Source organism: Amia ocellicauda, chromosome 10 (assembly GCF_036373705.1).
Source record: "Amia ocellicauda isolate fAmiCal2 chromosome 10, fAmiCal2.hap1, whole genome shotgun sequence".
Lineage (NCBI taxonomy): Eukaryota > Metazoa > Chordata > Actinopteri > Amiiformes > Amiidae > Amia > Amia ocellicauda.
In genome coordinates, this window is record NC_089859.1 from 22,530,859 (window position 1) to 22,547,827 (window position 16,969).

A 16,969-nucleotide genomic window follows, 5' to 3' on the forward strand; every position below is an offset into this window, starting at 1 on the left:
AGATATCAAAGTGATACAATCTGGAGACTCACCATTACTGGACAATCACTTTCTTTGGGAGGATGCATGGTATTGCAAAAGTGCTGCCTGGTTTTCTTTTTCACACTACGTGTACATTTGACTAAACTTGTTTACACTCGTAGTGTGTGGAAAAGCTGACATGAAGTGATAAAAGGAAAGGGTATAAAGGTCACCTTTCCCTTTGAACTTTCATTCCTTCCCCGAAATTTTGCTCATAATGTTAACAATGACTGGATCAGGAACACCAGGGTAACGCAGCCTGCACACTGGTAGATTTTGAAGTAGACTATATACATCTATGTGTGTTGGTTTAGAGATGTCTGCTTTGAAATTGAAAACTGTTCAATTAGGAGAAGTCTCACATGATTAGCTTTTTCTCTTCTAATCAGTAAATGGGAGGTCAGAAGACTGTCAAAGCAACGGAACCTGCAGTCTCCCACCAAAGAAGAAAAAAAATGTATTAACATTTTAACAGCTTTCTGCATTTTGCAGATTGCCATGTGTGACACTGATAAGAATGTGTTTTTTCTTTTTTGCAATGTTCCATTTTGTTTTTGACTTTAAGAAGTCAAAGCTTTTCTTGTGCAGATATTCATGTTATAATTGAAATGTCGCATTTCATGTTTTGCACCCACAATTTATTAATATTTAATGGTATTAAAAAAATAAATAGAGAATAGGCTAACTGAGCATAAGTCCTCTGTACAATTCAACCACTACTACTACTTTGGTGATAGCAATAGATTGTTTTTTAATTGTTCAACCCAATGTTTACTTGAATTGATAGAATCATTGATTTTGTAAAGTGGTTCTGCTAAGATTTACTGATTTAATTGGCTAGCAGATGGCAGGGAAAAATGAATTGGGCAATAGTGTGTAATGTGACAGGAAAAATTGGATTGAAATGCAACATTTGGCTCCAAGAAAATTAAAATTATTACAGCGGTAAGGTATATTTGTTCATATTTTTTTCACATTCAAATATGTTTATTTATATTTATATTTTTTCACATTCAAATAGAACATTAAAAAATGACAATCAAATATATTTAAGGTCAGTGACTTCTTGCCCCCTACATGCACATTTCGGGCTGTGCCAGTATTTGAAAGAAACCATGATAAAGTTTTGATACCGACAATATCTGCATTATTGTCTAGGGAAGAGGGAGGAGGAGCTGAAAAAGTATTTTGGATTTCCCTTGTACTTTACTGGATTGTTTAGGTTTGCTGAAATGCATCTGTACCTTTATGCCTATAATTTAATATCATGTTGGGATGAGGTGGAAAGTGACCTTTTTAAGACCACAAATGGAAATTGGACTTCAAGGCATTCGAGATGGAAAACAGGAGACACTTCTTCACACAGAGAGTCGTCACAATCTGAACAAACTTCCCAGCGATGTAGTTGAAGCTGAAAATTTGGGAACATTTAAAAACAGACTCGATAGGATCCTTGGATCACTTAGTTATTAATGGACTCGAATGGCCTCCTCTCGTTTGTAAACTTTCTTATGTTCTAAAGGACCCTCTTTTTGTTTTGGTGGCACTCAAATTACACTTTTTCACTTGATGCCAAAACTTGCCAGAAGGTACTTGGGTTTAACTGCCACAAGTACATCCTCGGAATAGGCTCCTCGCAACGCCACAGTGTTCCTTCCTTAAACCTGAGAAAGTGGACGTTGTTTTTTGCCAAAAACATATACTGCATCGTGAAAAAATATTTTCCCCGCCTGATGTTCTGCATCTTTTCACATTGAATTTGGTCAGATTGTTTTGTGGGTTATAGTAGGATGTAGAGAGTCTGAGAGAAAAACAATACTCCAAAGTGTGGTGCTTCTTTTATCAAAATAAATTCCTAAAGACCTCCCAAAGAAATTGTTCATGCCTATCAGTCTGGAAAGGGTTTCAAAGCCATTCCTAAGGCCCGGAGGCTCCACCGAACCACAGTTCAATCTATATTGTCCAAATGGGGAAAGTTTGGGACAGTAGTGATACTTCCTAGGAGTTGCCATCCAGCCAAAATCTCTCCAAGATAGCAAGGCTTAAAAACTTTCCTGGAAGTCACAAAGAGCCCTAGAACAACATTCATGGATCTGCAGTCCTCTCTCACCTCAGCTAAGGACAGTATTCATGACCCCACCATCAGAAAGTCACTGGCCAAAAATGGGATTCATAACAGAGTAGCTTGCTTACTAAGAAGAACATGGATGCTCATGAAAGTTTGTCAAAAAGCACCTGGATGGTCCTCAGAGTTCTGGAACAAAGTTCTATGGACAGATGAGTCAAAAGTGGAACGTTTTAGTCAACATAATCCTACTTATGTCTGCCGAAAAGCAAACACTGCTTTCCACAGTAAGAACTTTACCTTACCAATAGTCAGTCATGGTGGTGGTAGTGTCAGGGTTTGGGGATGCTTTGCTGCATCAGGACCTGGACGCCTTGCAATCATTGAAGGAACCATAAATTCTGCTCTGTATCGGAGAAGTCTATAGGACAACATCAGGCCATCAGGCTATGAACTGAAGAGAGCAAGACCTTAATCTGAAACACACCAGCCAGTCTACATTAGCTCATCCTATAAACCCCATAAATGTCACTGAGTTGAAGCAGTTCATCATGGAAGAGTGGGCCAAAATGTATTCATGGCGCTGTGAGAGACTTATTAATAACCACAGGAAGCGTTTGGTGCAGTTATTGCTGCTAAAGGTTAATGTAAACAGTTATTGGGTCTAAGCAGGTGATTACTTTTTCACATGGGGTATTGGGTGTTGCATAACTTTCTTTTATAAATAAAATAAGTATACTAAATGTTATTTGTTCAATCAGTGTACAATTTTCTCTAAGCTTTTGGTTAAAAATCTGATAACCTTCAGTGTCAAAAATATGCAAAAATGCAGAAAATCAGACTGGGGACAAATACTTATTCACGGTACTGTTAGACTTGACTGCCACATAGTTGACATAAGTTTTGTGAATATTTAGTGTTCTATAATGTTTTGTTATTAATTATTAGATATATTTAAAATTAGTCCTTACAATTGTCAATTTAATTTGTTCTTTTTATATGAAGTGTTCTGTTTCAGAAAGTTTGATTTTTGAATACATAAATTGTCTAATTATTTATCCTATTATAGCCCTTACAATTTAGACATGTTCTTTGTTCACTTGGTGTTCTCAAAAATAAGTGTGCAAAAGGTTTATAAAAGCAATATCCTTAGTTTGGTAGTGTTTTTAGCAGGTTATCAACATCATACGGTAAAACGATATGCCCCACCCAAAAACGATACTATCAAATATCATGATATTTTTAATGACAGTATGATGATACGAAAATACTAATCTCGGCCCCAGCCTATGCACAGAGTGGAATTTTCTCTGGGATCTGAGAGTTCATCTTCACTATCTATTTATGCTCCTTCCTCCGTTTTTGCTAGATAAGGATCCCAAACCCATCTTTTTGAAGAAACATCCACATCTGAAAATCATGATTCGAGCTCTTTTTGAAGTGCTTTTATGTGGTTGATGAATACCCCAAAGATAACAGGCTGTTCATTGCCCTCAAGGCCTTTGTGAGCAAGTGAAACTGTATGAGGTCTCTTTTCTCAAGTCTGACATCCAGTTTTCCAATTAAAAGCACCAATTGCTCCCTTGAACGGTTCATGTCAGCCCATTGAAACCATGTGATTTATTAAAAATGCCTACTATGTATTAACTGATAAAGTAGAAATGTGTAGTTCTAACAATTTTCTAATATTCTAATTTTTTGAGTTAACATTTACTAATCAATTAACTGAAAACACTGTGTGATCGAGTAATCAAGGATCAGTTCCTTAACATTTAATGAGTACACTGATTTCAGATGACTTTCTTAGCTTGGGCGTCCAGCCTGCACTTCAGAGAAGAACATGGCTTTGTCACAGTGCATGACTTAGAATTGAGTTTCACAAAATGGTGTTGAAATATATAAAATAACTTAGGTCTTTGTGAAACCTGCTTAGTGTTGCTGCCATAGTTATACCAATGCCATTTGAGCAGAGTTGTGTGTCATGTGCATACTTTACAGTAATATGGAAGAAGACCAAATTTAATCTAATTCTATTTTACTTTTATTTATAGGTGGGTTTGTATTGTCTGCTAGTTGTCACCTTCATTGAATGTAAATAAATATATTTATCATAAGTCTATTAATATCTTTAGTCCCAGAAGACTTAATACATATAAAACAGCGGCAAAGTGTAATGGATGTTGAACATTACCAGTGTTAACAATATGTATTGTAAACATGTAGGTCTAATTGTATTTTGTGTAATGAACATTAAATATATTCACTTGTTTCTCCCATTACAAAGTATTGAAATGAAGGCTTTTATATGCATGATGTGTTTATAAATCTGGCAATGCATACATTTTGCATGCCATTGTGTAACTGGAATGTTTGCTGGGTTAGGTTTTCCATCGACTGTCACACATGTTCTAGATTATGTAAAAAATAAACTGAAAATTACACATGTCAGTGTAAATGTTTCTTATTGAATACAACATTTCAGGAATAACAGACTTCCGAGGTAGGAATGATTTGATTGTTAATGACTTGTATCAATTTACATTCTGGTTTAAATTTGTTGTGTCCATTGGTTTGTAAAGAATGCCATTGAGGAATAAGTGTTTTATTATACATTTTGTTGTCTTTCTCAGCATAGATTAATGCACACCACTGCTTTTTCTTTTTTCACACACAGTGTAAAGCCAACCCCTCTGGAAGGAGCCAAGTCCAATCCCTCGAAGAGGCACCGGGATCGCCTGAACGCAGAGTTGGAGCGGTTGGCTGGCCTGCTGCCCTTCCCCACGGACGTGGTCTCCAAACTGGATAAGCTTTCTGTCCTGAGGCTGAGTGTCAGTTACCTGAGAGCAAAGAGCTTCTTCAATGGTAAGGCTTGATAAAGCACTGAGCTCCCCAACCCCTCGTCTTTCTCTGTATGTGTCTTCTGAACTGGGCCAGATGAAATGGCAACAATGCGATAGAAAATACCAGAATTTTCTTTAATTCTTCTGCCACGTTTGAACAAAAATAGGCTGTTTTAAATTATGGAGGTTTAAGTTTTTGTTCGTTTAATCTTGGCATACAGGTAACTTTGTTAATGCATCTTGTCTCGCTGTATTTCTATATCAACATTACTGTCTCAGCATTTAAAAGCAAGAATAAAACTCCAGTAGTGCCATAATTATCCAGTGGAAACGGTGTGCATTTAAAAGCCATGAACAGAAATGCACAACTGTGTTTTACAACCTTTGCAGGTTGGAGCACAGACGGCAGTGGAAATTCCCCTTAAAGAATGAAGACTTTAGTCCAGAGTTTAAGTGATTAATTATAACGATGATGTGATTAATGCTTCTACTAAATCACAGTTTTCAGGGGTGCCCAAACATAGGGTGGTTGTTGTAATGTGTGTTGTCTCTCTACAAGAATTTGTTGACCTTGCAATACACATGTGTGGGTTGTCTTTTGAGGTAATGCATAGAGAGAACAGTGGCGTACTGTATTCCTTGGTGTTAATATCCATTCAGCCACCAGAGGCACTGTTTTGGCTTTGTTTATCAAATGAGATCCACATGTCTGAACATGCAACACAGGATTGAATGTAAGTGGATTTGATTGACATAATATGTATATTGGCAACTTACTCCAGTTAAGTTTCCTTTGTCAAGCAGATTGCTAATAATGTTTGAGTTTCCATATTTTGTTGGGGAAACCTTGTTGTTGTTTTTTCTTATTGATTTATTTTTTCTTTTTAATTCCAACTGAACTTTTACCGCCCTAGGTTTTTGCAGGTAAAAGTGAAAATTAGCTGTTCTTGCTTTTTCAAGCGATCGAGACAAAAGGCAAGTTCCTCATACTCTGCCTGTGGTGAAATATGCTGCAGGCCCCCCGTTGTACTAAATGTGGCAAAGCAGAGTAAGGGGAAACTCTCTCTGAATAACAGGATGCAAACAGGGGGTGTGTTAATTCCTGCGGAAAGTAAAATATAAGTGTGTAATCATATGATCTGGCTTGAAAGGGAAGCCAGAGTTGCAGTGCAACAATAGATATTTTTCAAAGAAAATAAATGCGTTCAGTCCCTAAGAATCAAATCCTACCTTCCCATAGGAAGAATATAAAAATAATGTCCAATACTTCTTAACAGTATTAAATTTAGAATGTATTATCCCATAACGGGGGATGTTTTAAAATTTTGCAGGATATGCTGAACTTTAAGCCAAATTGTGAAATGTTTATGGATCAAAATAAAATAAAAGATGGACAAAGTGATTGCTTTGTTTTTTAAACATATACCTCAATGATACTTTGGATAAATTGATGAGCCGTTGTGTCTCTCGGCAGTGAGCAATGAGCAAATTATGAGTTTCATTTTCAAGGAGGTTTATGGAGGTCTGTGGCCGAAGAAGTCACCCACCCTCAACCATATCCTGCACAAATGTTGGCCCAAATAGCCCTTTTCCCCTCCAAATAACAAATAACGTGGCATATAGGGATTGCCAGGGTTTGAAGGATTGCTTTAGGTGTTGTTGAACAAGTCATCATTGCTCAGTTCCTGAGTCCCACATTGATCGTTTATACACTAGTCTCAGGGCAGTGTACACTTGCTTTATTGTGTTGTTGAGCACTGTACAGGCTTTGACTGATCCTGCGTGGAGCCCATCGCTGTCGAAATGAAGCAGTCTGATTTTCCCACAGAAACAATGTTGTAATAAGTGGTTACATTCCTGACTAAGGGCCTGTTGCCCAACTTGTTATAGACATGACCAGGAACACCACATTTAATAATCTGTGTGTATGTACCTTCTTATATGATACAGGTACAATTAATATACATACAGTGTATGTAAATACACGCATACCTTTTACGACGGGTGTCAACAATCCCCTCAACCTGGTTGAAACTCTGCCGAACCAAGATTGCACTGTTGTCCCTTTGCTCTGTGTCCTTGATTTGAAGCCGTGACTCAGCCAATCCTGTTTGGAAATGAAAAAAACGGCAATTGACTTCCTTTTTTATCTGGAGTCTGTGGGGATAATTAAATGTTGTTTGTAGATTAGTTGAACAAAGTCTAATCAGCTGCCGTTTTGAGGTGTTATCTTGCCTGCCCCCATCTGTGGATGTTTTGAAGAAAGATAAGAGCATGGGGGGGCGGAAAGTAATTTTTTCAGCTAATGCAGAGTAGCGAAGGTCTACACAAATAACATGAATTCGTCAATGAGATCATTTGCTTCACCTTTAATGCCATCAACAATAACTACATTGGCAGCCGTTGTTTGTATCTGCTGTTTTGCATTGGGAGGCAAGGTCCTTTCCCCAAGGCATGTTCATATTTCATAAACAAAACCGTTAAGAAAACTAATTTGACTTTGATTTGATTCTAGAATTAACCTCTGCACTGCAGATCAATAAAGATCAGGGGCATGTTGTGTTTTTCATACTTGAAAATGTCAGTCACTGTGTCATCCCATAGTTTTGTGGACAGTTTCTTTTGAAATGATAACAATGGGAAATCCAGACTTTCTGTTTAAATAACACTTATTTATATGGCTCCTTGTGTCCTTCCCTTCTGATATCGTCTGTTAGATATATCAGACCATACAAGCATCTCCGAAAGCAAGCTCTGGCTTTCAAAGTATTTTGTGCATTTGCAGTCCCATCATTTATCTGGAAAAGAGGTTGATTGCTTTTGACAGTCATTTTTTGATCAAGTCATGTGGTGATTCTATTATTATCAGGGGGAAGTTTCCCGAAGCATTACTGTAAGTTATGTCCTTTTCTGGCAAGTACAGATATTGCTTTTGATTTGATTTTGTAATGCTTGTTCAAATGTGAAGTATTACAGTACTATGTTTCTATTGTCTGGTGAAGCTGATCAGAAGTCAGGTTGTTAGAGAAATTCTGTGATGGAGAATTTAGATAATCAAGCGTTCGATGTGGACAAATCAAGTTGTGTATTATGTACTTGTGAGTCTATTGAAAAGGCATTTGTTAAAATCTGTGCAAATGTGCATTGAAGGAGCCCTCTGCTGCATGGAGCTGTCACATGACTCGGAGACCACCTTGGCTTTCAATTTATTTATCAACAACGAGTAGAAAATAATTTTAAACAGAAACAGGAAGAGCTAATATCCTGGTCCATCCACAGTGTGTTGGCGATGAAGTAAAGTGTGGAGCTCTTTGCAGGAGAAGGATGTGGTCACATGTTTTCGATGCATATTATTATTGTTTATTTATTTATTTTAATTTTACTTGTTTTTATGAATGACAAAGAATGTAACAGATATACATTTTTTGGTTGTTTGATTTAATTTCCAAAATAACAAACCAAAGGAAATTAGTAAAGGTTCCTTGCTAAATAATAAAAAAAGTGATTGTTTATTGATGTCATGAAACATGTTTATTCGAAGCTGGTGAAAATTAGTGCAGTGCTTAGAATATAAAAGACGTACGGCTATGAGACCAGCTTAATTGGTTTCTTATTTCAAGTGGGGCAAGCTAGTGACACTTTGAATTGTATTTTAAATTAATGATGGGAGATTGCTTACTATGGCTGCTGACTTTGCAGAACCCAGTGCATCAGTAATATATATATTTTAAAGTTTCAATATGATTCTCATCCAGTTGTTTGTTTAATGGAAACAAAAGGCCCAGAGGCCTACTCTTGGATTTGAGTTTTTGATTCATTTTCCACAAACCACTTTTGCAACTGCAAATAGTTGAATCAATCTCATAGTTAAGTTGGTGAATCAATATCTAACTATTTGAAGTGACGTGTAATGGTTTGGTTTATAAATCCAGTATCGTGCGCAGTGTGAATTGAGGTTGCTGTTTCAATCCAAGTATGCGTTCATTCTCCATCAAATGGAAATGTAGATTCTGCACTGGCAGGCCCTGCTAGGGATGTTGACTTATATGTACTTATTGTTTTCAGTGTATTAAGGAGGATTTCTGAAAGATGAGCAACACGAACTGCATCTGCAACACACCATGCTGCTCTAAAACTTTTCATGAATGAAAACAAGTCGCACAGAGCTACAGTCGAGCACTGCGGAGAAATCAACTCTAGATCGGTGTCTGATGATATAGCCTAGGTCTGTGACTGACCCAGTGGTAATTTAAAAGCAGAAACCATTCTCAGCCATAAAATATGGTGTTAGGAATGCTGGTGAATCTTTACAAACCATTTGGGCTGCTTAATTTCTAATCCACTCGACTCTTCAGCTTGTGGCAGCGGGGTGGTTATTAATAGGTCGTAGCAGATGAGTTTGGCTTTGTGGCTGGTCTGCTCTGGTTTAAGGGTTTGAAGCATAACACAATGAGTGCTGTGGCTCTGTTCATTTACAGCCTGGGTATAGAAAGCAATTTTGTTTTCTTCCCCAGCAGAGACTTGACAAACTGTTTCCCCCTGACAAAGCTATTAAGGAGTGTAATTGAAGTTTCTAGAAGATTAGAAAGTTTTTTATGGGACGGTTTAAATGTTCATTAGAATAAGTTTGACAAACTTATTTGGAAATCACATCTCATTTCTTAAAACGTCCGGAAATGCAGACACAACTCGCTGCAATCGTTATTTCTTTGCACACTGTTTGTGTTCAGAGTTGTCTGATCAAGGTCAAAATGGTGGTATTTTTGGGGGAAATGTCTGAACTTCTGTGATCTGTGCTAGACGAGGTGGTTTTCCTCCTCAGACACTTAACTTCCTGTTGGTAAGATTAAAGGTTATGTTTGGGCAAGTGTGTCATTGTCTTCAAACCATATACAGGCTTACAGGGTTTCTGCTATTTACAACCGTGTGTATCTGAACTATGAGGCTGCAGTTAGTTTTTTTTTTTTTTTTTAACCCCTGTTTTTATGATGTTTGGAAAGTCCCCTCATTCATTTGTTTGTAGATGACAATACTAATGTCAAAGTGAAGTGCATTAGTATTTTGTTTTTTTTCTCTCAGGCATGGGCTATGGTTTACTGTGGGGTATACGTAAGCAAATGAGGATCAAGTTACAAAATGAACAATAATATTTTGTCTTGGAAAGGTACATTTTCAGTTGTCTGCATCAAAGTTCATTAAAGGCTCCTAACAACTGCTTTTGTTGAATTTCCTGTACACAGATTCACTCAGTGACTTTAGTCCCTGGGCTCTTTTCATAAACCATTTAGAGTCATGCAAAGTTAACACCTGTTTTCTAATGGGGAAGTGTCTTTTTAAACCTTACAGTTGCTTATTTATCAAGAATCACACAATTAAATGCTTCGTTTTTTTGTTTTGTTTTTTGTACCGTCTGGGAGTTGGTTTTTCATTATTTTTTATTTTCAGGGTGTTAACTTGAACACAGCATTAAAGTTTTATGAATCTAGGCCTCTCTGCCTCTGTAGCCTTTCTCACAGTCCTAGCATGAAACCTCCTGTGCTTTTAAAAGCCTTCTTGGCAAGCCTGCAATCTGTGTATAGTTACAGGATTGTAAAGTGACGGTTCTCAAGGTAAACTACAAAACAAAGTGACGAATAAGTGAATAAGTCCACAGCAGAGATTTTAAACCAGAAAATGTAGCTTGCTTTTATGGTCTCCCAGGAGCTGCTGGCCTGGATCACTAAATACAGTTTCCTTTCTTGATCTTTGCCTTTTCCTTTATTGTACACATTTGTTTATAAAAAAAACTAAAACTAAAAACAACATAACACCTCCTGAATGAAAAATAGTATCCATAACCACTTCATTATTTGTTTTACTTTGTTCCTGTGTGTAAGAAGTCCATTTTAATCAAAACAATTGCAGTAGTCCAACATCAGCTGTCAAGCTTTACATTTCTAAGCATCCCCGTGGGTTTACGAGAGCATAAATTAAATCCAGTAAAACGGAAGCAAGATGCTGCAATTGCTTTTTATTTAAATAAAAAATAAATTAAAGACTATATTGGATTTTCTTTTTTCTCATTATAACCCAAGAAATCATGCAGTTGGTCTGCGAGCAAAAGCCAAAGCCAGTAATTGTAACATGATGACATCACTGCCTGGGAGTTTAATTGCAGATCACGATTACTAAGGGAAAAAATTAGAGCACAGCAATTTGTCAAACTTCACTGGATATTTGATTTATTAATAATATTTATATATATATATATATATATACACACACACACACACATTTGTCTTTAATTGTCCCTGCAGCTGTCATCCAGTAATAACACACGGCTGAATGTCACGGTCTGATGACAGTTTGAGTTTAGAGTTGTTTCAGATAGTCTATATCCTCAGGAAAGAGAGAGTTCATGCATCCTGAATTTTGTCAGCTATCTCGGTAGTTGCATTTACTCCAAATGCAAAATTATAAATAATAGAAAATTACAACTTTCTTAACTGTGGGCAGAATTATTGAAAGCAAATAATAAAATATACAAGAATAATTGGAGATTCATCGAGTGTGAATGTGTACTTTCTCTCATTATTATTATTTATTGGATTATCTGATAACCTCTTATGAGGACATTACTGTGTATTTGTCATGAGCAGCCTAGCCCTACATATAATAATGTAAATTGCAATTCTTTGGGAGAGGACTAGGCCTAATCGGTTTTGACAGTCTCTTTGTACACAGTCTAAAAATAATGGCATTCCCTTGCTTCCAGCACTGCAATATGTTTTACATTAAATTAAAATGCTGCAAAGATCAAAACTGCCAACATTTTATGTCAACACAACAGCAATAAAAGAAAACTATAACTACAGTAGATTCATATATCCTAATTAAAAAACAACATACTATATTTCATGGGTGGGGGGGGGGTATAAACTATAGCCACAGAAAACTTACTACGGTAACAAAATATTTTTTTTTTTTCGATTTTCTTCAGCTCAGATGTTATACCGTGGGCCAAGCTGCACCAGTTTTATTTTCAACAACGCCATACTTTTTTTCCAAGCTTTGGTTTGCCATAGTAGTGTAGGAAGAAGGCCAGTGAAGGAGGTTGAGACTGCAACTCAGAGCCAGATATGCGATTTGGAGTCTGCCCCTGCCGAAAGAGCGATTGTTAGGTGCTGTAGTCCGTGAGCACAATGTTTGTGGCCCAGACTGAGCTCCCTGGTTACTCTTTTGGATAGTGTGGTCCATGTTTCCATCCACCAGACAGGTCTGGACCAAAACACAGAACTCGCAGACCCTGAATGAAGTTTGAAAGCGTGCCTTGAAGTCATTCTTTCTGTGTGTGTAGCTTGTACTACACAGTATTCAGAAGAAATACACATGACATAGTTGATGACACTGTATAGATTGTCTCTTCAGTTATTTTCTAAATAAGCGTTTAGATTTAATTAAAATTTGATTAGATATTCTCATAATCCTTTTTTTTTTTCCCTTCTTTGTGGTCAACCCAAAAATGATCATGACAAGTCACTCATTACACAATTTAAGCATTTTTCTAACATTTGTATCCAATGCATTCCAGGTGGATTTTCCTATATGTGCAAGAATGTGTTGTTCGTATACAAAGGATTACATTTTTAATAAAAACAAATTGTATAAATAGGATTGAGCACAGATTAAGAACCTAAACAGTTTTCCACCTGCACTCAAAGTGCATAAGGATTTTTTTAATCATTATTACTGTTTTCATTGCAGTGCAGGATTGCTCATTTCCTCTCACCAACTCCATCTAGGTCACTAAAGATCAAATAGGGAATCATGTGACTTGTGTAGCAGAGAGTCATGTGACCAAGGGAATGTGTCACGTGATCTGGAGTTCAGTCATTGTTCCAGATTGACAGCTATATGATTTAACAGCCTTGAGAGACTGATTAAATAGGCCTTTTCATTCAATAAGGTGAAAAAGATTCTTCGAGAACTTTGCTATTGCTTTTATAATAGTTACTATACGTCATTATTTTTGATATTAGATGCTTGAACATGAAAGCTAAAATGCCTTTTACTAAGAAGTTTAATCCACAGAGAAGCACACTGTAATACTGAGTTGACTCATTAATTGATAGATAAATTTTTGTGTCGGTCTTTAAAATTTGTCCTTTTTTTTTTTTTTTTTCTTCATATAATATAAACTATGCACTATAAACTTTAGGGCTTCAGATCTGCGCTAGAAAGCTTCTCGGAAAATTGTCGTCTGCTTCTTCCTGCCAGTGATTTCCATCAGTTGCTAAAATTCTCTGCCGTATGAAACCCGTAGAGTACGGTTTCTAGACATAGCCTCCTATAAATAAGTGGCAAAACTGCCTAGTTACACCTCAGGTCGATCTGTTACATCCTTCATTGTACCGTTATCACTAGAGAGTAGCTGTTCCATTGTACCTTGAATGAGATATTCTGTGTTTATATTACATGGCATTATAATGTTTGGATTGAAGTCCTTGGTCTACACAGTGTATTTTATGAATGCGAAATGCTGAGTAAACCTCTGATCCCCAGCCACAAATCTCTTTGCAAATGTTATCCACTTTTGTTTTCCTTTGAGATCTTTGATGTTTGATGTTTTATGTTTCAGTTTAATTAGCATGAATGGTTCAGTCAGCTTTGTGGCCATCTCTGGATAATGGGGGTGTGCAATTTAATGTATTCTGACAGCACACTTGGATATTTCTCAATTCCTGAGTGTGGATGCTCAAGTCTGGTGAAAGATCCTGGAACGGCATCTAACTTGTACTCACTCCAGGTTTTTATTGGCTTAGGGCTTCTCATGCAAGCAAATTCCACAACGTAAATGACTTGGTGTAACTTTGTGAATGCACATTTAATGAACTGAGAGTTAAACAGAAATGCCACTGTGGTGAACCACCCAGTGAGGTAAATTATATTAAATCTGCAGTGGCATATCAAGAGTAAGTAGCCTTGCCTAAGGTAATCCATTATCCTAAAGCATTATGTGTGAAATGCCAGATTCAAACCGATTCTTTCAGATGTTTTAATTATCCCGGGAAAGTAACAGACCTTGACAGCCCTATAATAACACCACACACACACTTGTTTATGTATATAAAATAAAGTTTTTTCGGGGGGAGGAAGCGGTACTGCTATATTTATATTTAATTGACTTATTTAAGTTTAATTCCCTGGATGTGTCTTAGTCTGCAAAGCCCTGAGATCCCAACCTCTGCAAGCACACTGAAACATAAGGATTTTTGTTAGCCAACACCTATTACAGAGGAGAAGTTATACGTTGTGTTGATCAAACAAGCAACAGCACATTCAGGTCCAGACATGCAGTTTCAGTGGTACTGTGGCAAAGACCTCTATCGCATACAATATGAATCCAATCAGATTGCTTGAATGCAGCTTCATGTAAAAAGTTTATTGATTACAAGTACACTTTTTGTTGTGTACAAAAATAACCTTTATATTCAAGTCTGTTTTTAACGTGGTCTTTATTTTGTGCCACTTTTTGATGTGGTGTTGAAGGTCATCTTTAAATGTTTTCATTTTCAGAGACCTTACAGAAAAGCCCTCTACTCAAGGGAAGTCGTAGAAGAAGGGCATTTTTCTTAGTAGTAGGAATCTTTTTTTTTTTTTTTTTTTTTTTCTCTTCTTGCACACCTGTTACATTAAAAAGCAAAACAACTCCCAGTGATTTGCTGACCATCTGGGCTCTATAATGTAAGCCAGAGCTGATGTATTTTAATGAGGTGCTTAGGGAATGTCCAAATCAGTTATCAGTTCAGAAATTTGAATACATTTCTTGTTGAGTGGGTGATGAAAATGAAGCCATTGCTAAAAAAAAAAAAGAAAGAAAAAGGAGACACATGGCCGGCATCTGGAAGAAATGTGTTATTAACTACAATGTGTGTAATAAGGGACCAAAGATTCAAAACGCAATCTTATGAACCTCTGCTTTGATTATGTTTGATTAACAGATGTTCACCTCTATATTTCATTGAGTAAATATTGCTTCCTGTGATCTATTTTTAACATCATACAATAATTCAAACAAGTTAGTCCCCCCATTGCCGTGTTTGCGTTTTATCCCTGTGAGCGACTGGCCTCTAAGAGATGGGCTGATTGGAACAAGCTGTCCCAACAGGGATGATTTCTCACATTACCTCGTCCTCTTCCGGTTATCCTGCTTTTGATATATTCTATGCCCTCACTAAACTGTTGAGAAAACATTTTCAAAAGCGAGAGAGGGCCTTTGAAATTGCTCAGGTCTAAACCAATAAACACTGTAGCGAAAACTACAGTGGCATGTTTTAACAGCGGGGAGACAATGCCAGAATAAATGGTCTTTAAAAGCATTAAAATATTAGCTTTTTGTTTGTATCATATGAATATGGTTAAGGGTTGTTCATGTTCACTGAATCATTGTGAAAGTAATACTTTAAACAATCTATTTGACTTGATATATAGACTGTATATTTGTCTTCTGTCAAAATGAGTTAATGCTGAAACTAACAGGATGCATCACATTGGTAGATATGGCGTTGAGAGTAAACGCACTGAAGTGTTTTGTCACGTTAGCTGTCTGAAAAGACTTTGAGCTGACGAGGTGTTTGCCAGTATGGGTCAATATCTCGTCCATGTTATTTAAGTGAACACACGCTAAGTGTGAAATTAAAGAGGAGCAACATTTAAGGGCCATGCGTACCGCCTTTGTTTTACACAACCAACTCGCAGTCTGCACTTAATTTCTCCCAATGCAAGGTAATCATGTAATAATTGAATCACTTATTGAGTTATTGATTTATAACCTTTAATCATCTCGATTAGTAATTCTATTAACACAGATTGGAGCTTTGATTAAGTGGCAGAAGCTACGGAATGTATTTAGTCATGCATCTCTTTTTTACTAATGGGTTTTTTTCTTTATTATAATGTGTAAGTACATGTAATTGTTTCAGTTTACTGGTGGGAACAGATTGTCAAAAAGAGAAATATCACTGATTCCCAGAACAATTTATAAAAAACCTGAAATCATTATAATGCCAGTTACATGATCAATGACATTCTTTGAGCTTCACAGAGAAATTCAATACAATTGACTTGTAAAGCCCATATAGCCCATATACCCTTAGTTATACCCTTGCCAGCAGTATCTGGGCAAATCTTTGTCCGAAAGCTAGCAATATGGAGCGAGCCAATGTTGTTGCAAGTGTTTTGTTATCTGAATAAAATGTTGTGGAGTATTTGCTCTTTTTGTAATGACAAATTGAGGTATGGGCATACAGATGAAAAAACAAGGTATGCTATTTTTGTCAGCTCCTAGAAATTACATCAAAACTCAATTTTGGTGAAGTTATAAATGTTAACCAACAAGTCTGCATAGCGAAGTGTGTGTCAACATCAAATAATCTGTAGTTGGTGCAAGACATCTGAGCCTTAATGCTTTCCATCCCAAATCACTGTCCAAATAGGATCTCGCAAATATAAACATGTTACTTTGTTACAGGATCCTGCGTCAGTGTTTCGTTAGCCTGTTAGCGCTGTTTACTCCTGACGTACAAAGCATTTTGTAGGGCATGCCAGTATTCCTGACCAAAGCACGGCAAGAGAGCAACACATTTCACAGCTCATTAAATTACAGTCTTTTAGGAAATACTTAATACTGGGTCTCATTCAATATGTTTTAAATGCATGTTATCTCTCCAGTTTATTGAACACAGATGATGTCACCGAGTATTATATAGCAGCCTGGGAGCCAACAGGTATAAATTATGAATGCCGTGTCCTGTTAATTATTAAGCTTGCGGCACTCTTGAGGGTCTGGGATAGGTGTATTCTGAAATGGAAAACAAAACTTGTGGTTATCGTAATATAACATGACATTGCTAGATTCATTCATATGTGTTTGTTTTTTGTGTCGCAGGAAAAACAAATTGTGATCATAGAGCCTTTATTCTCAAAACGTGACTCTGTTAAATCCTAAACAATCCCAACATGAATACAGATGGCCCTGTAACTGCTTTCAGCCTACATCCAGACT

The 16,969-nt window shown here is 36.8% G+C and overlaps 1 protein-coding gene across 1 annotated transcript in view; it reads left to right on the forward strand.

Moving 5' to 3' along the window:
- Positions 1-16,969, forward strand: part of LOC136760249 (aryl hydrocarbon receptor) — a 44,061-nt gene that overhangs the window by 2,631 nt on the left and 24,461 nt on the right. Inside the window, exon 2 of the mRNA XM_066715555.1 lies at positions 4,761-4,948. Within this exon, the coding sequence (XP_066571652.1) occupies positions 4,761-4,948 (188 nt within the window). The remainder of the gene's footprint in view (positions 1-4,760; positions 4,949-16,969) is intronic.